General features: G+C 46.2%; 1 protein-coding gene across 1 annotated transcript; it reads left to right on the top strand.

Moving 5' to 3' along the window:
- Nucleotides 1-1,366: 1,366 nt before the first annotated feature.
- NPTX2 (neuronal pentraxin 2) lies at nucleotides 1,367-24,206 on the top strand. Its single transcript, XM_083711671.1, has 5 exons — nucleotides 1,367-2,081; nucleotides 6,403-6,619; nucleotides 15,528-15,772; nucleotides 20,053-20,232; nucleotides 23,278-24,206. The coding sequence occupies exons 1-5, from the start codon at nucleotides 1,647-1,649 to the stop codon at nucleotides 23,503-23,505; spliced, it is 1,305 nt and encodes a 434-aa protein (XP_083567797.1). The 5' UTR covers nucleotides 1,367-1,646; the 3' UTR covers nucleotides 23,506-24,206.
- The last annotated feature ends 1,128 nt before the right edge of the window (nucleotides 24,207-25,334 follow it).

Below are 25,334 nucleotides of genomic sequence, written 5' to 3'. Positions count from 1 at the left end.
ATGGAGAGTCACTTCTTCTCAGCCCAGTCTGCTTTACAGCGTTGGGGTGAAGTATTGGTGGGAATCTATTTATGCTATCTTGAGCACCACAGAAGAAAGTCATGTTGTATACGGTGGTACCTCAGGTTAAGTACTTAATTCGTTCTGGAGGTCCATTCTTAACCTGAAACTGTTCTTAACCTGAAGCACCACTTTAGCTAATGGGGCCTCCAGCTGCTGCCGCGCCGCAGGAGCACGATTTCTGTTCTCATCCTGAAGCAAAGTTCTTAACCTGAAGCACTATTTCTGGGTTAGTGGAGTATGTAACCTGAAGTGTATGTAACCCGAACCTATGTAACCCGAGGTGCCACTGTAAAGTAATAAATATGAAATACAGAGGTGTAGTTTCTTCTCACACATCACTGCATGGCACATCTCTTGGGTCATTGTCCCTGAAGGTTGCTTTAAATGTGGCCAGACTTATCACTGCTCAGTCTCAAATAGTATTGCGTTATAACAAAGAAAGTGCCTCTGAGCAACGTGCAAAGTGCTTGTTATTACATTTCAATCCTACCCTTCCTTTTTTATTATTAAAAAAGCACACATTCTCCCACTTTTATTCTCACAACAGCCTTGTGAGGTAGGTTAAGATGAGTTAGACTAGCAGAAGATAATGTACAAGTGCTGTGGTGCTGAGGAGTGACTTGCGCCCAGGTTTTCCCAGTTTTATTTACAGTATTACATACAGCCTCCAAAGAGCTTGAGGTGGCACACATCACTCTCCTCCTCTCCATTTCATCCTCACAACAACCTTGTGAGGTAGGCTAAGCCGAGAGGCTGGTGAGCTGCTTGGTTGAGTGAGGGGATTTGAACCCTGGTCTCTCTGGTCCTAGTCTAGCACTGTAGCCACTACACGATACTGCCCACCACACATTATTATTATTATTATTATTATTATTATTATTATTATTATTATTATTTCACTGTTTCAACCCACATGCGAGAGAAGAGCTGCGACGGGCTTTGAGCCCAGACACCTCTCCTTCAGGTTAGAGGAATGAGCGAAAGCTTCTCCTCAGGGAATAAAAGCGAAATAAGCTTTCGCGCCTTTTCTCCCGCGCTTTCCCCCATCCTCCTCGCGCGCTTCCCTCTCCCAAGCGGGAAACGAATGAGGAAGCTTCCCGCCTTCTCTCTCTCTCTTTCTCTCTCTCTCTCTCTCTCTCTCCACTCTTCGCCCCGCCCCGCCGGCCAAGAGCCGAGAAGGCGTCACGCGGGCTTCCGAACCGACCGACCAATCAGAGCGAGAGGCCGCCACGGCGCGCGCTCCCTTTGCCCGGCTCTCCCACGCCCCCTCCCTCCTCGCAGCTTACCCGGCTCAGCCTTTTAAGAGCGCGCGAGCCGCTTCGCCGGCGCAATCCTAGTTTTGCTGTCTCTTGCAACGAGTTGCTGCTGGGCGTTGCAAGCTTTTTTCCGCTCCGCACTTTCTTCCCCTGCGAAGAAAAGTGCTTCCCCACGCGGAGAGACGCTCGCTGGGCGCTTCCCGACGGCAAGCCGTTTGGAAACCCCCACCCCAGGAGCTTTCCCGGGTCTGGCAGCCTCTTCCCCGCAACCCCATGCTGAGCCGGTCCGTCCCGCAGTAAGTTAGCGCCCCCCACCCACCGGCCGGCATGCTGCTGCCTGTCTTAGCGGGGCTGGCTTTCTCCGCGTGGGGGGCAGCGGGCGCCCAGGAGAGCCCCCCGGGGAGCCGCTTCGTGTGCACCTCGCTGCCTCTGGACGCTGCCAACCCGGGCTGCCCGCTGCCCCCCATCCCCATGCAAGGGGGCGGGCTGCCCCCCGAGGAGGAGCTGAAGGCCACCGTGCTGCAGCTGAGGGAGACGATCCTGCAGCAGAAGGAGACCATCGGGAACCAGAGGGAGGCCATCCGCGAGCTGACCGCCAAGCTCGGCCGCTGCGAGACCCCCGACGGCAAAGCGGGCACGTGGAGGAAGGAGTTCGGCAAAGGCAAGGACACCATGGGCGACTTGCCCCGCGACCCCGCCAAGATCATCGACCAGCTCAGCCGCACCATGCAGACGCTCAAGGATCGCCTGGAGAATCTGGAGGTGAGGACGGGGGAACGCGGGTGGAGCTGTCCGCGGTGCTGAAAGTTAGCCGCCGACTTCGCCAAGCAGGGACGGCAGCCAGTTGGCGGTAATGGATAGCGGGGAGGGCTCTGTGCCGAGCGGGAGCTGTCTGTGGTGCTGCAATTTGGCCTCTGGTCCCGGGAAGCGAGCGCACCCCGTTGGGGGTGATTGACAGGTGGTAGCTAGGTGCGGGGTGGGAGCTGTTTGTGGTGCTTCCATCTCTTTTTGGAAAAGAGAGCGGCATCCTTGTGGGTGACTGATGCCAGGTAGCTTGTGTTTGGTTTGAAGGTGAGAAAGTCACTTTGCCTTTGAAACTTGACTCTTAGGGAGTCCTAATAGGGATAAAACAACCTTCTGTGTGTCCAGGATGCTGAAAATTGGCTACTGGTGTGGAAAGGAGGCAAGCTAGACATATGCTGCAATCCTAAAAGTTAGCCTTACTAGGGAGCAAGCACTTCAGGGCACACTGGAGTATCATTGAGTTCAACTCTAACCCTTCCTCCACAGCGTTGAAGGCATTATGTATATAGGAACACGGGAAGCTGCCTTATTCTGAGATAGACCATTATTCCAGCTAGTTCAGTACTGTCTGCACTGACTGGCAGTGGCTTTCCAGGGTTTCAGAAGGAGGGTGTCTCTCTCAGATGTGTCTGAAGATGCTGGAAATTGTGCATGCAAACAGATGCTCTTTCACTTTGTTTCTGCTCGTCTTCATGCCTCCCGCTTTCTTTATCCCTGTGTGACAGTCATAGGCTGAAATACATTGACTGGCCCCAAGGTCATCCACAAAGCCTTGGGGCTGAGATTTGAACCCAAATCTCCTCAATCTATACCCCAGACTCTAACCACTATACTAAACTAGCATGATGGCTAAATGGAGCCTCCATGTGTAGGGGGACTGTACCTCTGAATACCAGTTGCTGAAGGAGGCAACAGCCCTTTTGCCCTGTTTGCAGGCTTGCCAGAGGCGGCTAGCTGGCCAGTGCAAAATGTTGAGCTTGATCCAGCAGTGCTATTCTTATACTGCTGCATAAATAACCTACACATTCTTCTGAGTAGTTGTAGTGTCGAGGAACAGGATTTGATATTATCCCCCATCAAGAAGTGCCCAGATCCCATTATAGCAGCTTTGCAACCTTCATTTTCTTAAAAATAGTCTATTGCTTTCCATATCTAAAGAATAGTGTGAAACATCTTCATTCCTAGTCTATGCGTCTGGTCCATTCTATAGTATGGTGCTGTTTCAAGTTCAAATACCAGGTCCTTTTTTGGGGAAGAACTCCATATTTGTACCTGCCTGTTTTTTTGCCATTTTCTTAGCCATTCAACATTTGTAACCTATAGTTTCATCTTCTAGGCAGCTGAAGGTGCGTCTCTCCTTAGGGGATTGTTGTCACCCGCTAAATATATACGTCGTAGATTATCAGGGGAGCAATTAGTGAAGTTTCAACCTTCTGGGACACTGCAATAAACAGGCTTCATTTCCCAGAAACTCTTAGTCATCGTCTCATCTTTAATGGGATTCTTTTTAAAAAGAAAGGCTGCTCAGGTTTTATGTAAATCACTTTCTTGAACTTCTCTTTTATAAAAGGGGAACTTTATTATCACATTAAGCAAAGAAGCTATACTTTAATCCAGGCGTAAGAGGGAGAATATGAAGGGGAAGTGAGATCCGGAATTGGTCAATTTATTAGAAATCCAAAGAAATAAAATATTCACCAGCTCCTGGCAAGGCGATGCTTGTTCTGAGCCCTGGTGCAGATTTTGTGAAAATTGATTGCAACAAGTACAAACTACAGAACTGGTGTTTATGAGGTGCCATTTCCCCCAATGGAAGCACAAGAAGGTATAGATGTTCTATGTGTGTTTACCAATAAAATGGATTGAGAGGAGATTTGTGGGTTTTATTTCCCTGCCTTGGTGCTTTTCATTTCTTTTTCTTAATCTCAGCCTCGGCTAAGAACATAGTTGCTTAAGAGGTTGCAGTGTAACATTGACATCCTAGATAATGTGTCCTTGGCATATGGTGCCATGTAAGAACATGAGGGTTTTTATTTTGTTTTAAGTGTTAAGTGCTGGTCCATCTTCTCAACAGTTTAACTATACAACCTGCTACAAAGACAATTGGAATGAATGAGACAGTATTTTAGATATTATTATTTTTATTATTAGATATGATTATTTTAGATATTATTATTTTTCAGCCCAGTGGTCGCTGATGCTTAAATATTAATGCAGAGTATATCTCTTCTCCCAATCCAGCTGTCATTTTGAAGGACATGGTTGAAAGCTTTTTGTAATCAATGCAGAATTCAGTGTTTGAAGCAGCTCTTACATTTGCTTGAAGTGCTGTCAATGCATAATGAGGAAGTCTCATAGTAATCAAATATCAAGGATATAACTCTTAAGGACAAGATTTTCCCCTTCCTCTTTGGAAAGGAACATTATCAGTAAGGTGCAGCACCTTTGGAAATGCTAGATGCTTTGTTTGATTACCTGTGGGACACAGTGAGGCAACCTGTGGCCCAGAGGTCACAGGTATCCCCCTGTTTCATTTCATTTCTTCTTCTTTTTGACTATGACATTGAATAAACATAAGGATGGATGAACTCAGTAACATCAGGCCTATAAAAATGTAAATAAAATGGCTAGCAGCAATGCTTTTATTGCACAGTTCAAAGGCACCCTCATGAACGCTACAGTAAAAGGATTCAAAGAGTTAGCCATTCATTGACAATTTACACAAATTTATCTGCATTCCCCAAAATCACATGTCTAGATTGGCGTGAGATCTCTGTTGCATGTGTCATAAGCATTTAACAATTGTTCATGCAAAGAAATGTTAAATCTGGCAGCTAATGCCCCTGTGAGAGCTGTTACATGCCACCAAAGTCACACATTCTCCCCCAAACATACCTGCATAGAAGTGACGTCACTTTCTGTAGAATGGAGCGGCTTAAGATTTATCAACCATCCATTTGTAAGTAAAAAAAGTTGACTTCTGGGCATAACTGAAAGTGTTGGTTTGACCCAGTGGTAGCCAATAGGATGCCCTCCAGATAGCATTTGAAATTAGCCAGGCGCTGGGCGCATTTTGTACCTGGCTATCGGCCACTTGCGACCACGTGAAGATGCTTGGGGCACCAGGACGGCACCTGATGTCTCTACTCTCTGGAGGTGCATGCCTGGGGATCCTTGGATCTCGCCTGTTTGCACACACTGGCAACACAGCCTGTAGAAGTCAATCCATTATATTTTATCTGCAAAATCGGAATGAATTTTAGGAACCAAAAAGTTGTTTTGAAAAATATGACTTTCGAGCCACCTGGTCCCAAAATGGTAACGAGGCATTCTGTTTTAGTGACTGTAACTCAGGTTTAAGGAACCAATTGGCTCCTACCTTATATATCTGAGTTTTTAACACTGCCTCCAGATGTTTTCAGCTTCCAGCAGCTGCAGCCAGCATGGAGACCTCTACACTTCCAGAAGTCCTTTTCCCACAGCTGATCTCCATATTGATTGCTGAATTGCTCTTTTAGAGCATGAAGCCAGGCCATTTCTAGTATTGCTCCATCTTTGCAGGGTATTGTTCATTTGCCAAGACCCTCCATTTCTGCTTTCCTAAAAGAAGGCTAAAACTTTGTTTATTCCAGCAACCCTCTACAGTTGTTAGAATGAGATCTGTAAGGACTGGCTGTTGTGGACTGCTTTAATTCATTGTTTTGCAATGCCTGTCTTATTTATGACATATCATCTCCCCGCCCTCACTGCTAGTTTTTTTTTTAAAGGACATGTATTTTTCAAACATGGATTATTACTGCTTTATAAATTGGAATTTAAAATAAGGCTGTGTTCCTAATCATGCTCATTTGAATATTAACAGTGTTGTATCCAATGCTATTCCTACTCATAGTAGACTCCTTGAAATTAATGGGAATGACTCCCTTGGGATACTGTTAATCAGCTATTAGATGAATTGAATCCTGCTGCTCTCTTCCTTCTTGCCCTGAAAGGCTGATCTGTGGAAATCCAGCTTTTTAAAGAGTGGGTGGTTTACTGGGTTCTGCATATACATCCCCAGCTGTTAGATCACAGAGGAGAAATGTACACATGTCTCTCATCTGCACACATGGTTTCCCATACAGTGAGATATATGAACTCAGAAGCTCGACTTCCAGCTTGACTTCCAGCTGCCCTGGGGCATCTGAGAAGATAATATAGTATTAGTGTCTCGTTAAGTTTAATGAATGAGAATTGTGGCGTTTTGTTTTGTTTCCCCCTTGTCCCCTCTCCTTTATAGCATCAGCTCCGAGCGAACGTGTCCTATACAGCCCTGCCTCACGATCTCCGAGAGATGCTTCAGAGGAGGCTGGGAGATTTGGAGCGCCAGCTTTTAAGCAAAGTGGCAGACCTGGAGAACGAGAAATCCCTGCTTCATAATGAGACTTCCACCCATCGGCAAAGGACAGAGGCAGCATTGAACGCACTTCTTGAAAGGGTTTCTGAACTAGAAAGAGGTAATGATGATGCCTAAATTACAACCTCCTTCGTATATTCCGGCGTGGGTTTATTTTTGTTTGACTTGTTGACTCAGCAGGAGCTCAGATGTCCTGCAACACTCCAGTCCTGTGTATTGATTTAGGGTGCAGTGATGCCTGGAGCAACTTGTATTGCTGGGAGTGGATGGGGACAGCTGTTACTGCATTGGTCTGAATCTAAGGCGAATGAATAAATAATAGAATAAGGGCACCCTGAGTGCAGACTTATACACACATTTGGACGATGGATGTGCAGTACCTCCACTGTAGGAGGCAACATGTCTCTGAATACTGGCTTCCGGAAACCACAGGAAGAGAGACTGTTGTCATGCTCAGGATCTTATTATGGTCTTCCCAGTGGGGCATCTAGTTGGCCACTGTTAGAACCAAGGCCAGATTTAGGTTTGATGAGGCTCTAAGCTACTGAAGGTAATGGGGCCCTTTATATGTTCAGCTGTACTTTGTCAGCAACAAATTGTTGCTACTTTTTGTGTTGAATATATGCTGTATGGTAATTTATGGACCTAATAGGCATCTAAAGCCATTGGCCCATGTTGCCATGCAACCAATCCATGCAGAATGTAGGCACCCTATATATAGAAATGAGCAAACCAGTGATATTTTAGGGAAGCAGGCTAGCAGGCAGGGTCCATTACTTGCATCAGAGGAGCCTAAAGAACACAAAACACTTGCTGCATGTTGCTGCATGTAGGTTTTATTTTATTTGTTTTTTGTCTTATATTTTGGAAATGTACATCCAGTTTTAATTTTTTGGGGGGCCCCCAAGCAAGTGGGGCCCTAAGCTATAGCTTGTTTATCTTATACGTAAATCCAGTACTGGTTAGAACCAGTTGCTGGGCTAGCTGGCCAATGGCCTGATCAGATAGGGCTTTTCTTATACAGTGGTACCTTGGGTTACATATGCTTCAGGTTACACATGCTTCAGGTTACAGACTCTGCTAACCCAGAAATAGTGCTTCAGGTTAAGAACTTTGCTTCAGGATGAGAACAGAAATCGTGCTCCTGCGGCGCGGCAGCAGCTGGAGGCCCCATTAGCTAAAGTGGTGCTTCAGGTTAAGAACAGTTTTAGGTTAAGATCGGACCTCCGGAACGAATTAAGTACTTAACCCGAGGTACCACTGTATTCCTACGTTTATGTAGCACCCCCTCTTGTTCAGGGCAGAATCTGCAATGCAGGATGCAGCTGATGTATTCCTGATGGATGGTTGTACAGCCCCTCCTTAAAACACACCCAGTGAAGGGGAGCCCACCACCTCCTGCTGTCAAAAAGCTCTGGCTATTAGGAAGCCTCTCCCGCTGTTCGGCTTAAACTTGCTTCCTTCCCTCCATTCGACAACTACCACTTGGTTCTAGCCCTGCTCTCCAGAGCAACAGATAAGAAGTCTGTTCCATCTTTGCATGGCGGTCCTGTGGCTATTTGGAGGCTACTGCCATGTCTCCATCACTACATGGAATCCATTCTCATAATCTCAAAGGAATGATGTCGAGCAAGGAAGAAGTGGCTTCAATCCTGCACGGTCCATTTCTGGCAATAGAATTCCTTCAGTCCACCCAGCACACAAAGCAAGAAGAGGCCTTGTGGATCAGGCTAGCAGTCCATCTAGTCCAGCGTTTCTCAAACCTGGATCCCCAGCTGTTGTTGGACTACAACTCCCACCATCCCTGACCACTGGCCCTGCTAGCTAGGGATTATGGGAGTTGTAGTCCAACAACAGCTGGGGACCCAAGTTTGAGAAATGCCTGGCGTAATGGTGGTGGCTGGTGCTGATTGGGACTGCTAGGGTGGATGGCAAGGAGACCAATAGCAGGCGCATCCAGAGCCAATGACAGGCAGAGCCACCCACTGACTGTTGCATGCAAGAAGGCAGGTGGTGGCTGGCTGAGGTCAGGCTGAGATAGACAGGGCATTGTCCCATTCACCGTAGTGGACCAGCTTCCACTTGAGTCTGTTTCCCATAGTGGCCAACCAGATAGGTAAAGGTAAAGGGACCCCTGACCATTAGGTCCAGTCGTGACCGACTCTGGGGTTGCGACGCTCATCTCGCTTTATGGCCGAGGGAGCCGGCGTACAGCTTCCGGGTCATGTGGCCAGCATGACTAAGCCTCTTCTGGCAAACCAGAGCAGCACACAGAAACGCCGTTTACCTTCCCGCCAGAGCGGTTCCTATTTATCTACTTGCACTTTGACATGCTTTCGAACTGCTAGGTTGGCAGGAGCAGGGACTGAGCAACGGGAGCTCACCCATCACAGGGATTCGAACCGCCGACCTTCTGATCGGCAAGTCCTAGGCTCAGTGGTTTAACCCACAGCGCCACCTGCGTCCCTGGCCAACCAGATACCTCCAAGGAAACCCAAAATCAGGGCATGAGGACAATAGCCCTCTGCCATTTTGGCTCCCCAGTGGGTGGTATTCAGTGGTTTACAGTCTCTGAACCTGGAGAATGCATATAAATATCATGACTAATAGCCACTGGTAGACCTCTCCTCCTCCATGAATTTGTCTAATTCCCTTTCAGAGCCATCTCAGCGGGTGGCCATCACCACCACCCTGTAGCAATGAGTTCCATAAGCTATAGCACAAGTCCATGTAATACACAGAAGCAAGTCCCATTGGATTCAGCAGGGCTTATTGTTTGCAGCACTGCAGTCTAACTTTAAGTGTTGTGTGAAGGAGTACTGCATTTTGTTTGTCCTGAACCTCCTATCAGTTAGTTTAATTGTTAGACAGAGGAAGAGAGAGGTACTTACCCTACCTTTAAAGATGTCTTCTTTGCCTTTGAGCAAGCTGTGAAATGAGACAAACTTCCCTTTTCTCTTTTGCTTTTAATTAATTGCTGAATGTCACTTCTGTTCACTCCACAGACCTTGGGGCAAGCATGTCCCGTCTCAAATGCGCAACCTTTACTGTGGATTACTCCTGGAGCCACTGGGGGACACTCTTAATCCTAATCATTTAATCAGATCCTTAGATTTAATTACTGGGAAACAGCACGCTTGGCTAGAGTTTGTGTATTTAAATTTCAAGCACACATGGCAAGGGAGGAATAGCACGAAACTGTCTGCATAATCATTTTTCCTTTCCTTCCCCCCCCTGTTTTTACAGAGCAAGAGTGTGTGAATTGTTTAAATATAGATTCTCTTTAAATGATATTTATAGTGTTAAGCAAGTCTGGATCAAGGTTTGTTCAGGCAAATTAATGATTGCACCTCCGAATTGTGCCAACGGATGCATTTTGTGAAGGCTAAGCCCCAGCCTTTGTAGGAGCCAGGTTGCACATATCTAGGCATGCCATTACTCTTATGGGGAAAGGGTGCAAAAGTTCCTTAAAATAAATCTCCAGACCACATAAACACCTCTGGTTTCTCTTTTTTGTTGTTCGTTATTGTTGTTGAGCAAAAGCAGGAGAATCTTCATTTTGGGTTGCTTAGTTTTTTTGCCATGATGCGCTAGTTACAGGGATGTTTTGGAGATAAAGAAGTCTAGTGATAGGAAGAGAGAAGGTTGCTGTGCTCCTGTTCTGCTTTGCAACCTTCCCAAATGCAATTCAGTGCTTCCCTAAAGTCCATTCTCTTGGTCCCACCACCTTCGCAGGCATGTTTTGCGAGGACAGGGGCCTTCTTGGTGGCTGCTCCCAGATTGTGGAACTCCCTTCCACAAGAGGCTAGGCTGGCCCCCTCTGTGCTTCCCTTTCACTGGTAGACAAAAGATTTGTTTATTCAGACAGGTCTTTGGCCACTAACTGACTGTTTTGGCAGGGTCTTCTATGGCTTGATATTCTACTTTGGGTGTGTGTGCTTTTCAATGTTTTTAAGAGTTTGCAGACAGGTCTTTGGCCACTAACTGACTGTTTTGGCATTGTCTTCTACGGCTTGATATTCTACTTTGGGTGTGTGTGCTTTTCAGTGTTTTTAAGAGTTTGCAGTGCTCTTTTTTAATATAGTGGTACCTTGGTTTACGACCATAAACTTTACGACCATAATCTGTTCCAGAGGTCCGTTCGTAAACCAAAACAGGTTGTAACCCAAGGCGCACTTTTGCCAATGGAGCCTCCAAAAAAACTGGTCATAATCCAAAAAATAAATAAATCACAAACCGGGATGTGAGCTTCCGGGTTTGAATTGGTCATAATCCAAAATGGCCGTAAACTAGGCTGTTCGCAAACCAAGGTACCACTGTAAGGTTACTTACTAGTTTTTTTTTAAAAAAAGAAGTATTGACACTGTTTTAATACACTCATTGTATTTGTTTTAATTCATGCTGTGTCCTCCCACTGGAAGAAATGTAAATCAAACAAATAAATTTGGTTGGCCACCGAGGGAATAGAATGGTGGAATAGATGGATGGGCCTTTTGTGAGACTCAGCTCAGCTCCTCTTATGGTCTTGGGGAATGGGAGACATCTTCTCAGGATGAAGTCCCAAACACACACTGTTGGAAATGAGTGTCTGTGGAATGAAAAAAGACTCAACTCCTGAGACTAAAATTAGATGTGGCAGCGGCGGACTAATGTGGTTCAGCCTGGTTCTGTCTCAGATTTGGTCCCAAGGTACGGTCTGATGACCTGTCAGTCCCACAACCTTGCTGAAGCTAAGCAGGTCTGATCTGATGGGTGATCACTTGGAAACCAAATGTGTGTTGGCTTGGATTCTAATACAGTGTGTTTCTTTGTGTGTGCAAGGTTCCATTGTAAGAGCAAACGGGACAATATCTAAGGTAGGCCAGAGATTTGGATTGTGTCCCTAGGTTGTATAAAGCAGGCACCCCCAAACTTGGCCCTCCAGATGTTTTAGGACTACAACTCCCATCATCCCTAGCTAACAGCACTAGTGGTCAGGGATGGGAATTGTAGTCCCAAAACATCTGGAGGGCCAAGTTTGGGGATGCCTGATATAAAACAAGTGAGGGGAACCTTTTGCCCTTTTGCCCCCATATGAACCAGCCCAGACTCTCTGGCCTTCAGCAGAGCCCCTTTTCCATGTGCCCCTGAGGGAGGGACAGAGGGTGGCCACACAAAAATTGGCTTTTTAAGTGGTGCTCCATCCCATTTTTGGAATGCTTTCATCAGGAAGATGTACCTGGCACCATCATTGTCCATCTTTAGGCATCAATTCTTATTTTGCTTAGCCTTTGGTAATTAAGTTGTGTCCTATGGTAGTGGTCATATTTTAGTGGACTTGTCCTTATTAAAATGTTACTGGACGAGGTGCTTTGTGTATTTTGTAGTGCTCATTGTTTTATTTTTTTCTGGTTTTAAAACGTTTTTAGGTGCTGTGTTTTGTCAAATAGCTTTTAGCCTTTTTTTTGTATGAGCAACTGATAAATGCAAAAAATTATATATTGCATATAATTGCAATGGTTAATATTTACATTGCATTATATTTAAATACTCCACCTTTGCTCCCCAAAGCTCAAGTCATTATACATGGTTCTTTCCCACTTGCCCCATTTATCCTCACAACAATCTTGTTAGGTAGGCTAGCCTGGAAGATGGTAGCTGGACCATTGGTCATGGTGGCTGAGGCTGATGGGAACTGGAGTCCAGCCACATCTGGAGTTCTGCAGGCTCTCTATCTCTGTACACAGGAGGTCCTCCTGTGTAACTACAGCTCCCATCATCTATGACCATTGGCCATGGTGACGGGGACTCATGGGAACCGGAGTCCAGCACCATCTGGAGAATCATGGATTTCCCATGCCTTTCTTAAACCTCTAAATCACACTGACCCTTTATATGGGTGCAGGACCAGCGTTGAACCTGAGTAAACCTGCATCCAGCTTGAACCTGAGTAAACATGTTTGGAATCAGGCTGAAAGATGGACACGTTGATAAAAAATTAACAGAACCTTTCATCCAAGGTGAAAGGCAGCATGGAATGAAAATGTTCATCTTCTCCCCAGGCACACGTGCTATTCACAGCTGGGTTTTAACCTCTTAATAGGGTGGCGATGCATTCATACAAAGAGATTCCAGAGGCAAGCAGGCTGCTGCAGAACTTGCAGACAAATATACTTAAAGGGAAAATGAGTCTGAGAAAGCTTCAGGATAACGGCTGCAAATCAAATCCCCAGGTCTTTAAAAGCATTCAAAAGCTATTTTAAAAAAGCTGACCTGCTAGATTTCTTTAAAAGCAAACCATCTGGGACAGGTAGTGTCGAGATCTGCCGAAAATTGCCACATGCAGTCTTGATGTAAGTTACCTATATCCTCAGTCTAAAAAACACATTTACGGCGAAGTCTGCTCCATAGAAATCAAAGGCTTTGTGTTCTGTTTCATTGCAAATGAATGTGCTTGCCAATATATATATATATATATATATATATATATATATATATGCCACACAAAGGAAGGAAGGAATAAAACACATAGTGATGTTTTTTTAATTAAAAAGCAGGCAGCCATTCATCGGTAAGCACAGAATCAGAACGTCTAATTAAATGAAGATACCATACACATACTCTGCAGAGGGTCTTGGGTTTAATCCCCAGTATTTCTAATTAAAAGGAGCAAGCTCCCTGAGACCTTAGGGGCCACTGCCAGTCAGAGTATGTAACACCCAGTTAGATGAATAAAATTGTCAGAACTGGTACAATGCAGCTTCCTATATTTCCAATCCTGACCCAGTCAGCCTACGGTCTGCGATGTTTGCTTTAGGGACTCGGGCAAGGGATATCTTTTCAGCACCTGTGGCATGGCGCCCAATAATCTCCAGAGGAGATTGCATTAAATGCTGCTGTCCACCAGAAGCTGCTCTCTGGGTGAGACTGAGCCATTGTGTTACCATCCTGGCAGGTGGGTTGCTGTTGCTTACCCAGGAGGGATGGAGGCAAGGCAGCAGAGAGGTTGCTACAGTGCAAACGCACTTGCAGGAGTGCTAGATTGGCTCTGCTGTTGTGTTTGCACTGCATCAACCTCCCTGCTGACTCACCCACCCCTCTTCTGGGGAGCTAGCATGGTGCCCCTGCCCCATTCAACAAGGCTATTCTGTGATACCTGCTATCTGTGTTCAGATAGACATGTGGAACTCACAACAAAATATTACACTTTACAGCATGGGTAGGCAAATTAAGGCCCGGGGCCCAGATCTGGCCCAATCGCCTTCTAAATCTGGCCTGCAGATGGTCTGGGAATCAGCGTGTTTTTACATGAGTAGAATGTGTCCTTTTATTTAAAATGCATCTCTGGGTTATTTGTGGGGCATGGGAATTCGTTCACCCCCCCCAAAAAAATATAGTCCGCCCCCCCCCACAAGGTATGAGGGACAGTGAACTGGACCCCTGCTGGAAAAGTTTGCTGACCCCTCCTTTACAGTACAGTGGTACCTCTGGTTACGTACTTAATTCATTCCGGAGGTCCATTCTTAACCTGAAACTGTTCTTAACCTGAAGCACCACTTTAGCTAATGGGGCCTCCTGTTGCTGCCGCGCCGCCAGAGCACGATTTCTGTTCTCATCCTGAAGCAAAGTTCTTAACCCGAGGTACTATTTCTGGGTTAGTTGAGTCTGTAACCTGAAGCGTCTGTAACCTGAGGTACCACTGTATTTGTCACCCAGCCATGCTTTTTTCAAGGTTACTCAATTCCATTCCTACTCCTGCCTGACCTCCCAGTCAGTTAGCATTCCATGCCTACTGAGCATGCTCAGTCCTCACTGGGCTTCCATAGAGCTTTCCTTTCTCTAAAGATTTGTTATACAGTGGTACCTCAGGTTACATACACTTCAGGTTACATACGCTTCAGGTTACAGACTCCGCTAACCCAGAAATAGTGCTTCAGGTTAAGAACTTTGCTTCAGGATGAGAACAGAAATCGTGCTCTGGCGGCGCAGCAGCAGCAGGAGGCCCCATTAGCTAAAGTGGTGCTTCAGGTTAAGAATAGTTTCAGGTTTAGTACGGACCTCTGGAATGAATTAAGTACTTAACCTGAGGTACCACTGTACTTTTGTTGTATGGGTTGGCTTCCCCACCTACAAATTTGTTGTACAGTGGTGCCTCGCAAGACAAAATTAATTCGTTCCGCGAGTTGTTTCGTATTGCGATTCTTTCGTCTTGCGGAGCGCGGATTCCCTGGGTATTAACGGCTTTAAGAAAAAGGAAGCAAACTCGCAAGATGTTTTCGTCTTGCGAAGCAAGCCCATAGGGAAAATCGTCTTGCGAAGCAACTCAAAAAACGAAAAACCCTTTCGTCTTGCGCGTTTTTCGTCTTGCGAGACATTTGTCTTGCGAGGTACCACTGTACTTCTGCAAATCTTGGGGTTCTCCCAAGCCTGCTGATACCTCCCTCTTGTGCGTGGGTGATGCTGTTTTGGCTTCATAAGCAACAGCCCTCACAGCTTGATAGGTTCAGCACAGCTTCTTAACCACATTGGAACAAGTGGGTTTTCAGAGTCCATTTAATTCCAGCACTTGTTGTTGTTAATCCTGTTATTAATTTATATAAATCTTATTGCCAGAAAAAGGCTTCTTAAACAGTGTTCAAGTACAAAAAGCAATTCCACAAGCATTAAAGTATAAACATCCACAATCAAAATACACAATAAAATGATCCCATTCAAACTTTGAAATACAGGGGGCACCACTGAAAAGGCGCTTTCCCCTGTCACATACGCCATGAAGATCCATAAAATAGATATGTTTTATGATTTAATTTTAGACACTTAATATTTCAGGAGGGAAACTTTCTGCGCAGGGATGAAAAAAGCATGCTTCTTAGTTTGCTTTCAGAGCTCTTGAGTTACTTTTATGCAAAATTGATTGATTGATTGATTGATAAACCAGGTAAAACCTATGCAATGAATAGCTTCTTTATTTGAGTGACCTCCCTGCAATTTACATGGGTAACCTTGTGTCCTTTGGGATATGGCTGTAGGTACCAGCGCCTTCAAATCGCCGGATGAATTTAAAGTCTCCCTCCCTCTCCGCACCAACTACTTGTATGGGAAGATCAAGAAGACGTTGCCTGAGCTGTATGCCTTCACTGTGTGCTTGTGGCTGAAGTCGAGTGCCTCTCCGGGAATAGGGACACCCTTCTCCTACGCTGTCCCTGGGCAAGCTAATGAAGTGGTGCTGATCGAGTGGGGCAACAACCCCATTGAGCTGCTCATTAATGACAAGGTGAGGAAAGATTTACCTTGCAGTGAGCCAGTGTGGTGTAGTGGTTGAGAGCGGTGGACTCGTAATCTGGTGAACCGAGTTCGATTCCCCACTCCTCCACATGCAGCTGCTGGGTGACCTTGGGCCAGTCACACTTCTGTGAAGTCTCTCAGCCTCACTCACCTCACAGAGTGTTTGTTGTGGGGGAGGGAGGGAAAGAAATCTGCTTTGAGACTCCTTAGGGTAGTGATAAAGCGGAATATGAAATCCAAACTCTTCTTCTTCTTCTTCCTTTTGAGAATCCCATTTCTTTCCATCAGCCAAGGCAGGAAAAAAAAAAGAACTCCCGCTGCACAACAGTGAAATGTTCAAGGATTAAGCTCAGCTGCACTGTAAGATGTAGCAGAGTTTAATCTTGCCCTGCTAAAATAGTAGGGCAATTCTTCATTCAGTCTGGAGGGTCAGTGCATTTGAGCCCCACTCTTGTTAAAACCATAAACAGTCATCTGAGCACATGGCCCCTGGGACGGCAATCCTGTGCACACACGCTCCCTAGCAAGTCCCATTGAACTGAATGGGACTTGGTTTCAAGTAGAGATGAGCCAACCCTTTCCCCCCTTTTTTTACCCAATCTTAAGTTCTCCACACCTTTACATCAGTTTGCATAAAATAAAAATCCTCATGGAAATTCATTTGCATTTTAGTGCAAATATCTCCCGATAGGGACATTATTTGTACACAATATTGCCTAATGCACACATTTATGCAAAGCAAATTCTGCTAATATAGCACATTTTTGCACGTTATTTTCCCCAATGTTCGTTGGGTACCCATTACTTGTCTGCAGAACTCCACTGCAAGGAAAGGTGAATTTTGAAAGATGGCTGTGTTTCATTCTGCGTATTGTTTTGCAAAGTGAAGATTTGGGAGGCCGCATGACTTTTACTTGCTTGCAAAGGGAAGGATGAGGCTCCCAGACTTGCACTGCTGCAAGTTCGCCCAGTTGATTGATCAGGTAGTAAAGCTGCAGTTCTTGAATTACTTTGCCAGTAGAAGCTCCTTTCACCAGAGTGCGGCTCGTTGGCTTGGCCACTTTAAAATTAGGCTGTAAGTCACGTAACAATTAATCAAGTCAGCAACTGACCTATTACAAATGTGGTCAAAATAAGGCTCTGTCAGAAGGAGAAATGTGTTTGTGTGTAGCTGGGGAGGGGAGGAGAAAAGGCCTGTTGTTCTGTGCAGATGCATTGTGGTAGTCTCATAAACATCGAATCCCTGGGAGCGTTATAAGAGGTTGCTAAGAGACATGTGCATCATTTGGAATTTGCCACAGTTCATAATATATGCACACAGGGCTTCATCAGCATCCAGGTACAAAAATCAATTCTACTAGGCAATTCTAAAGGAAAATGTATTTAAGCCTGTTCAGAGGATATTGCTGTTACCACTGGGGAGCTACAATGATTCCAGATAGAGAGAAGGAATTGTAGAATCGTTGGAAGGGACCCCAAGCATCATCTAGTCCACCCCTGCAATGCAGGAATCTCAGCTAAAGCATCCATGACCGATGGCCATCCAACCTCTGCTTAAAAATCTCCGAGGAAGGAGAGTCCACGATCTCCCAGGGAAGTCCGTTCCACTATCAAACAGCCCTTACTGCCAGAAGTTCTTCCTGATGTTTGGTTGGAATCTCCAGCTAAATACAGTGGTACCTCAGGTTAAGAACTTAATTCGTTCTGGAGGTCCATTCTTAACCTGAGGTACCACTTTAGCTAATGGGGCCTCCTGCTGCTGCCACGCGACGATTTCTGTTCTCATCCCGAAGCAAAGTTCTTAACATGAGGTACTATTTCTGGGTTAGCGAAGTCTGTAACATGAAGCGTCTGTAACCCGAGGTACCACTGTATTTATGGAACCAAGGACAAGAGTTTTTGTGACAACACAAAATAGCTGAGAAGATTACAGACACTTCAGGTTACATACGCTTCAGATTACAGACTCCGCTAACCCAGAAATAGTACCTCAGGTTAAGAACTTTGCTTCAGGATGAGAACAGAAATTGTGTGGTGGTGGCAGCAGCAGCGGGAGGCCCCATTAGCTAAAGTGGTACCTCAGGTTAAGAACAGTTTCAGGTTAAGAATGGCCCTCCAGAATGAATTAAGTTCTTAACCTGAGGTACCACTGTATTTCTTCATCAGACCAACAGCTCATCTAGTCTAGCATCCTGTTCCCACTGCGGCCAGTAGATGCCTATGGGAAACCTACAAGCAGGATTGACCGCAACAGCACTCCCATTCACTCATGATCCCCAGCATTCAGTGGCCTATGAATCTGCGTTACGCTGCATCAGACCTTTGGCCTATCTAGCTCAGTATTGCCTACACAGACTGGCAGCAGCTCTTCGGGGTTTCAGGCGGGGCAATTCCCCCAGACCTACCCAGAGATGCCATTAAGGATTGAACCTAGGACCTTCTGCGATGCTCTGCCGCTGAGCCGTGGCTTTTCTGCTTCTGATACTGCAAGTAGCGCATAGCCATCATGACTAGTAGCTATGGCAGACTTTTTTATGAATGTGGCTAATTCCCCTTTAAAGCTTTCCTAGTTGGTGACCCTTGGCTGCAGCTTTTGTCGGAGAATTCCATAGTTGGGCTATGTGCTGTGTGAAGAAGCACTTTGTTTCCCCTGCCCCGAATCTTCCAACACTCAGCTTTATGGGATGACCCCAATCAGTATTGATCCAGAGCAGAACTCCAGTGTATAGTTAGCAGAGTAAAAACTTAAAACACGTTGCAGGATCCAGCAGAGCTTTACTGCTACTGAAGGCAAAGGAGTATAATGGTCACAAATCCCCCATACATTCAGGAGTGGCACTGTCCGTAAGAAATCCAGTTGCAGCAAACTTAACTTAAACTTACTTGCAATAAGTCTAAACCTTAACACTAAGCATATAGTCATACCTCATGTTATGTCCACTTCATGTTGCGTTCTTTCAGGTTACGTCCTGCGGCGACCCGGAAGTACCGGAAAGGGTTACTTCTGGGTTTTGTCGCTTGTGTATGCGCAGAAGTGCAAAATGATGTCATGCGCATGTGCAGAAGCGGCGAATCGCAACCCATGCATGCACAGATGCACCGCTGCGGGTTGCGCTCTTTTCATGTTGTGAACGGGCCTCCGGAATGGATCCTGTTCACAACCAGAGGTACCACTGTACTATGTACAGAACACCACCCCAGAAGGAAAAGAGATAGAAAGAGAAAGTGAAACCCAGGCTCCTTCTGGCCTTACTTTTATAGTCAGCATGACCTTGACAGAAAGAGATAAAAAGACCAGTTTAAACAGAGAAGCTTGCAGAACCCTCTTGAATTAATTAGAACAGGAAAGATCTCTACGCATCACATCAATACTTTCTGCACTAAGAAATGCAAACTGACGGCAGGATTGTTGGGAAGGATGCACCTCCTTCCGTCCCCCCAGCCCCCCCATTGAGAACTCTGCAGTGTGTTAGTGTCCAATTTTCACAACTCTTTTCCTTTAGGATTTGGGTTTCCTGAGGACTAGGCTCTTGCCGCTCTGCAAACAGGTCCAAAGGATGCTGTTACACTTTGGGATAAGCAGGGCAGAAGGCAGGGAAGCCAGCAACAGGAGGTGACAGAGTCAGTGACTCATTCTAGTTTCGTCCCCATCTTCCTCCCTGCTGAATTCTACAGTTCAGCTTGATCCTGCCGCTTAGCATCTGTCTCTCCTCGCTGATTGGACACATGTAGGATTTGCCAAGCTTCGCCATAAAATACGAACCGAGATTCCACTATAATCCGCAGCAAAATCCTGTTGGCTGTAAAATGGGAAAGTCCAGAGATTGCAAGCCATGTTCCTGCCCTAGCCAACCTTACCGTCTGTTCTTTGTAGAGTGCTTCAGCCACTGACTGGCTCAGGATCAGTGTGGTCTGTGCCAATGGCGGCTGGTGCCCATTGGTCCTCCCAGGGAGGAAGGCAAAAAAGGCCAATGGTGGGTAGAGTCAGTGACTGGCAGAACCATTTTATTCTAGCTTTGTCCCCATCCTCCTCCTCCTCACTTCTACAAGGGGCAACGCTGAGACTAAAGAGGGGGGAGCTGGCAGGCAGGGCCTCCACTTGGATTGGGTCAGGTGAGAAGGCAGGCAAGCGAGGGTTGGCTGAAGACATGCTGAGGTTGGTGATGCAACATGTCATTCACCCACACAGACCAGCCTTTACTGGACAGGCCTTCACCCTTTGGGCGTAACACTCCAGGCATCAACAATAACCTTTATTATCTTCAACAGGTCGCCCAGCTCCCTCTCTTCATTAGCGATGGGAAATGGCACCACATCTGTGTGACGTGGACCACGAGGGACGGAATGTGGGAAGCTTTCCAGGATGGGGAGAAGCTTGGGACAGGGGATAATTTAGCTCCTTGGCACCCCATTAAGCCAGGAGGGGTTCTGATCCTTGGTCAGGAGCAGGTGAGTCGTGCGAGGTGCTTATTTCTCCCCTTTTCCTCCTTCCAAGAAATTAAAACAACAGGAAATTGTCATCTCCATTCCTCTCCCAGAGCTATAGTTCCCAGAGTATTTCAACAATCAAATCAGTCTTAAAAAGGGTATTTGAGAGTTTTATCTCTGTGAGAGGAACAGAAGGCCTCATAACAACTCTCATCGCCTTTAAGAAACTACAGCTCCCTGAATCCTTTGGGAGAAGCCATGATTGTTTAAAGTGGTATCATATGGTTTGAATGTGGCCTGAGCGGTACCTGCAGATATCCTTTTTTATTGTGCATTCATGGAGTTGTGTCCAATATTAGCCTTGCTCAGTGTAGATTAATTGAAACCAATGAGGATGGCTAATTTAGACCTATTGGTTTTCAATAGGTTTACTCTGAGTAAAGTATCATTGTGTGCAACCCATGATGGTATCGGGGTGGTTATACACAATCTCACTTTCAATACCGTTTGCACCTTTGGGGCAGACACACTGCTTCATCACCCATCAGTGTGTGTCCTGCAACTCCCTGTTGGAATCCAGTAACTTTTTATACCACAAATGCCCCGGGGTGTGTTTTGGTTCTGCTTTTGTTGCTCTGTAGTGCAAGAGCGCCCTTCTGTGTGGCAATAATGCAGAAGCATTGCATGATAATGAATAAAGCAGAATGGTGTGACCAGTATAAATCGTAGAACTGTAGAGCTGGAAGGGACCCTGAGGATCATCTAGTCCAGTGTTTCCCAACCTTGGGCCTCCAGCTGTTTTTGGACTACAACTCCCATCATCCCTAGCTAGCAAGACCAGTGGTCAGGGATGATGGGAATTGTAGTTCAAAAACAGCTGGAGGTTGGGAAACACTGATCTAATCCAACCCCCTGCAATGCAGGAATATGCAGCTGTCCTATATGAGGATCGAACCTGCAACCTTGCCATTATCAGTACCAAGCTCTAACCAACTGAGCTATCCAGGCAGTAATGCACTGCTATTGCTTCAATGACATGTTGCAGAAGAATGCACCTGTCTTAAAAAAACCACAGTAGTTCAACTAAGTGCTATGCACAAAAAGTGTTTTAAAATACAGGTTCTGCCCACAATCTTGCAAACCCAACCATGGGAGAGACCACTGTAGGAGGGGAAAGAAACATCCCCAAAGGGTGTGATTTTCATCTGCAGAAAGGCAGAGGGTATTTGGGGAAGAGAGGGAGGAAGAACACATAGGGAGCTGTCCCATACTGTGTCAGATCATTGGCCCATCTAGCTCAGTATTGTCTACACGGACTGGCAACAGCTCTCTGCATTCCCAGCCTGACCTAGAGTTGTCAATGATTGAAACAGGGACTTCCTGCATGCAAAGGTAGATGCTTTGAGACTCTCCTTCCTCTTTTCCTGCCGGTTATCTTTCTATAGCCCAGCATCTTGCTTCCCACACTTGTCAGGCAAATGTTTCTGGGAATCCCATAAGCCGTGCACAACAGTGACGTTGCTGCCCAGCAACTGCAACTCAGTTGCTTGCTGCCTCCGAACACGAAGGAACATGATCCGTCTTGTTATTTCTGGCCTGCTTTTTGAAGCCCATACTCTGGGGCTTCTTACAACAAATCAATAAAACACCACATTAAAATTTGAAATTCAAAAGCATCTCCCGAGCTCTAAAATAGCGGCAGTAGAGAAAAGTTATTAAACCACTGCACCATGGTTCATTCAACTAGGTGTTTGCCTAAAGGCCAATGAGGAGGGACCAAAAATGGGGATGGTATTCTAGGAATGCAGGGCCACCACAGGAAAGGCCCTCTTCTTCATCCTCTATAGGGAACACCCATAGCTCATGGGTAGAGCATCTGCACTGTATGCAGAAAGTTGCCGGTTCAAATCCCTAGTGTCACCAGGAAGAGACCCCTGTCTGAAATCCCAGGGAGCAGCTGCCAGTCAGTGTAGGCAATATGGGCTCAGTATAAGGCAGCTTCCCATGTTTCTGGGGTTAATTCTCCTCCTCTACCTCTTCCCCTCCTCCTGCTAATGTATTGTAACATAAAAAACCCAACACATCTCTGACATGTTGTTGGCCATAACGTATTTCTTTATTACGTGTGTATTTTACCTTTCCACCAGGAAAGCGTCATGGTTACAAAGCAATATTTTACCCAACGTGGGGCTCGAACCCACATATTAAGGGTCTCATGCTCTTCTGACTAAGCTATCGAGGGCCTCACATATGAGTACATCAGTCTCAGTATGTTGCAAATGGCAAATCAGACATGCTGTACACAAAAGATTCATGGTTGTAACTGAACACCGTGAATAAACCACCCTGCACATTCCTGAGCTCGCCATCCCTTGCAAGGGTGCTGGTTCCATTGTACTAATGAAGCTCATTGCATCGCTATGGGACTCCCCATTCAACTCAATAGAGGGGCACCTCTACATGGGAAAATCTGCAATAAACAATTTATGTTTATTGGGGTGCAGTCCCCCTTCCAAAAGGCTGTGTTGCATTCTTAGGGTCCCTTAGGGTCCCTTTCAACTCTACAATTCTATGATTCTATGTGTGACCTAAGGATCAACTGGAGGAGATACTAGAAACAGGAAACCAGAGTCCCTCAAGATGTTGCTGGATTACAGCTCCCATCATCCTTGACCATACTACCTGGGGCTGATGGGAGTTGGAGTCCAACAATACATGGAAGGCCACAGGTCCCGTCCCCCCCCCAACTCTTGGTATTTAGGTTTTGCATGCAGATGGCCCTAGATTCAATTCCTAGCATCTCCAGGTAAGTCTGAGAAAGGCTCCTGCAGTTCTTCCACCACCAGTCAAATAGTCAATACTGATCTAGATGCAGCAGTGGCTTGACATGACACGGAACAGCTTCCTAATCGAGAAAACCAGGCCCGCAGCTTTCTGCCTACGCAGAAGTAAGCTGCACTGGTTTCTTTCCCCCCTCATTTTTGCAAACGTAAAGATACTGATTTGGCCATCTCTTTTAAGGACGGTCTAGAACTAATCCAAGCTTTGGTTTTCGTTCACTTTAAGGACACTGTTGGAGGAAGGTTTGATGCCACTCAAGCTTTCGTTGGGGAGATGAGCCAGTTCAATATATGGGACAGAGTCTTGAAGCCAGAAGACATCATGAATATTGCTAACTGCTCCACCAACATGCCGGGCAACATCATCCCCTGGGTTGACAACAACGTGGATGTGTTTGGAGGTGCAGCGAAATGGCCCGTAGAGACGTGCGAAGAGCGTTTGCTCGATTTATAGCCATGACCATAACCCACTGAAGTGCCCCGTTTTTCTTAAGACAATCTCTCGTGAGGTCTGACGCTCTGATGCCCCTATCCGCTTCCTTTCATTAGCGCTAATTTCAATTACCCCTTAGTAAACTCACTGCCAGGGTACCAATGAGAGGCACAGTTCTCCACAAGTGCTTGCATCAGCCTCCCTTAATTAAACAGGAGGTGGCATACAAGACAAGGGGTCCCAAACTAGTCTGTAGGCCACCAGTGGTCCATGAGCTTCATTCAGGTGGTCCATGACATGTCTGCAATAACACCATTAACAATCACACAGCATCTAGCTCAGTGCACTGCAATTGCTAGAGCAGGCAGAAAAATCCTTAAGTGGTTCACCAGGACCCTCAGCGATTTTCAGATGGTCCATTGGGAGAGGGGGAAGTTTGGGAAGCACCTGTACACTGTTATGCCCTCAATCTGTCCATCTTTGATTCTGCTCAGCGGAGCTCCCGCAGAAGAGGTTCGTGGCCAATTCTGTCTGTTACCTGCATGGGTTCCTGGCACAAATTTCCAAAACCATCAAGCTCTCAGACTTGAGCAGTAGATAGTGGCATGGATCCACGTCCAAAGCTTACTTCTATCCCTCTGGCAGAAACCTCATATCCCGTGCAAATACTTTGTCCCTGCTTAGTGACAGAATGCGTCCCCTCCTAACAGCACATGGTGTCAAATAAAGCACAAACGTCGTAGGGGTTAAGTGTAAGGACTTACATGCAATTTGGTCGTCGCAATAGATTCATGCTGTTTCCCACTGAAACTGTAATGCCCAGCCCTGTGTTTACAGCCAAATGGAGGAACTGGGAGTGCTTGTGGGGCTGAAGTGAAGAATGGGAAAGGGGAGGTTCCTTAAAGCAGGGGTGAATTACTTCCTGTGGCCCTCTGGGCTTCTCAAAATGGCCCTAAGGAAATAGCACAAGGCCCTGTATTTCCTTTTTCGTGCCCACTTCAGGCTGTAGGCAGAGTCCCAAATTTCTGGAGGATCCCGTCATGTGAGAATGAAACTGTGTCATGGAGAAAAAGGCTATCGATGGCTACTAGCCACAGTGGTTGTATTGTCCACCACTGTCATAGATGCAGGATTACTCCGAATGTCGGTCGTTGGGGGACCCCAAATGGGGGGGAGAGAGGTTGCACTTGGGTCCCATTTTGGGGCTTCTTGTAATCTGGTTTGCCACTGTGGGAAGAGGATGCTGGACTAAATGGACCAGTGGCTCTGCTTATGCTAATAGAATCCAGTTTATCAGGGTTATGGGTTTTTGTTGATCTTCCTTTTGCTTTAGATTTCCATATGCAAATTGTTGTTGGTTTTTTCAAACACTAGCAGTATTCAAACATCTGGCATATGCAGCCTGCAGCCTGCAGTGGTCTGTAGCACAAAGGGCAATATGATATTCTGTTTCTGCACTTCTGAATCATATCAACAACGCTGGTCAATAAAATGTGTAAATCACTGCCAGTTTATTTATAGTGGGAGTCGATCGCAGTCTCTCAGAAGTTGGACACCCCTGATTTAAAGCATCCTACTATGTTATCGGGACGCAGGTGGCGCTGTGGGTTAAACCACAGAGCCTAGGACTTGCCGATCAGAAGGTCGGCGATTCGAATCCCTGCGACGGGGTGAGCTCCTGTTGCATGGTCCCTGCTCCTGCCAACCTAGCAGTTCGAAAGCACACCAGTGAAAGTAGAAAAATAGGTACCACTCTGGCAGGAAGGTAAACGGCGTTTCCGTGTGCTGCTCTGGTTCCCCCGAAGCAGTTTAGTCATGCTGGCCACATGACCTGGAAGCTGTACGTCAGC

The sequence above is a fragment of the Podarcis gaigeae genome (genome assembly GCF_964106915.1).
Source record: "Podarcis gaigeae genome assembly, chromosome: 14".
NCBI lineage: Eukaryota > Metazoa > Chordata > Lepidosauria > Squamata > Lacertidae > Podarcis > Podarcis gaigeae.
This window is presented reverse-complemented; position numbering and strand designations above follow the sequence as displayed.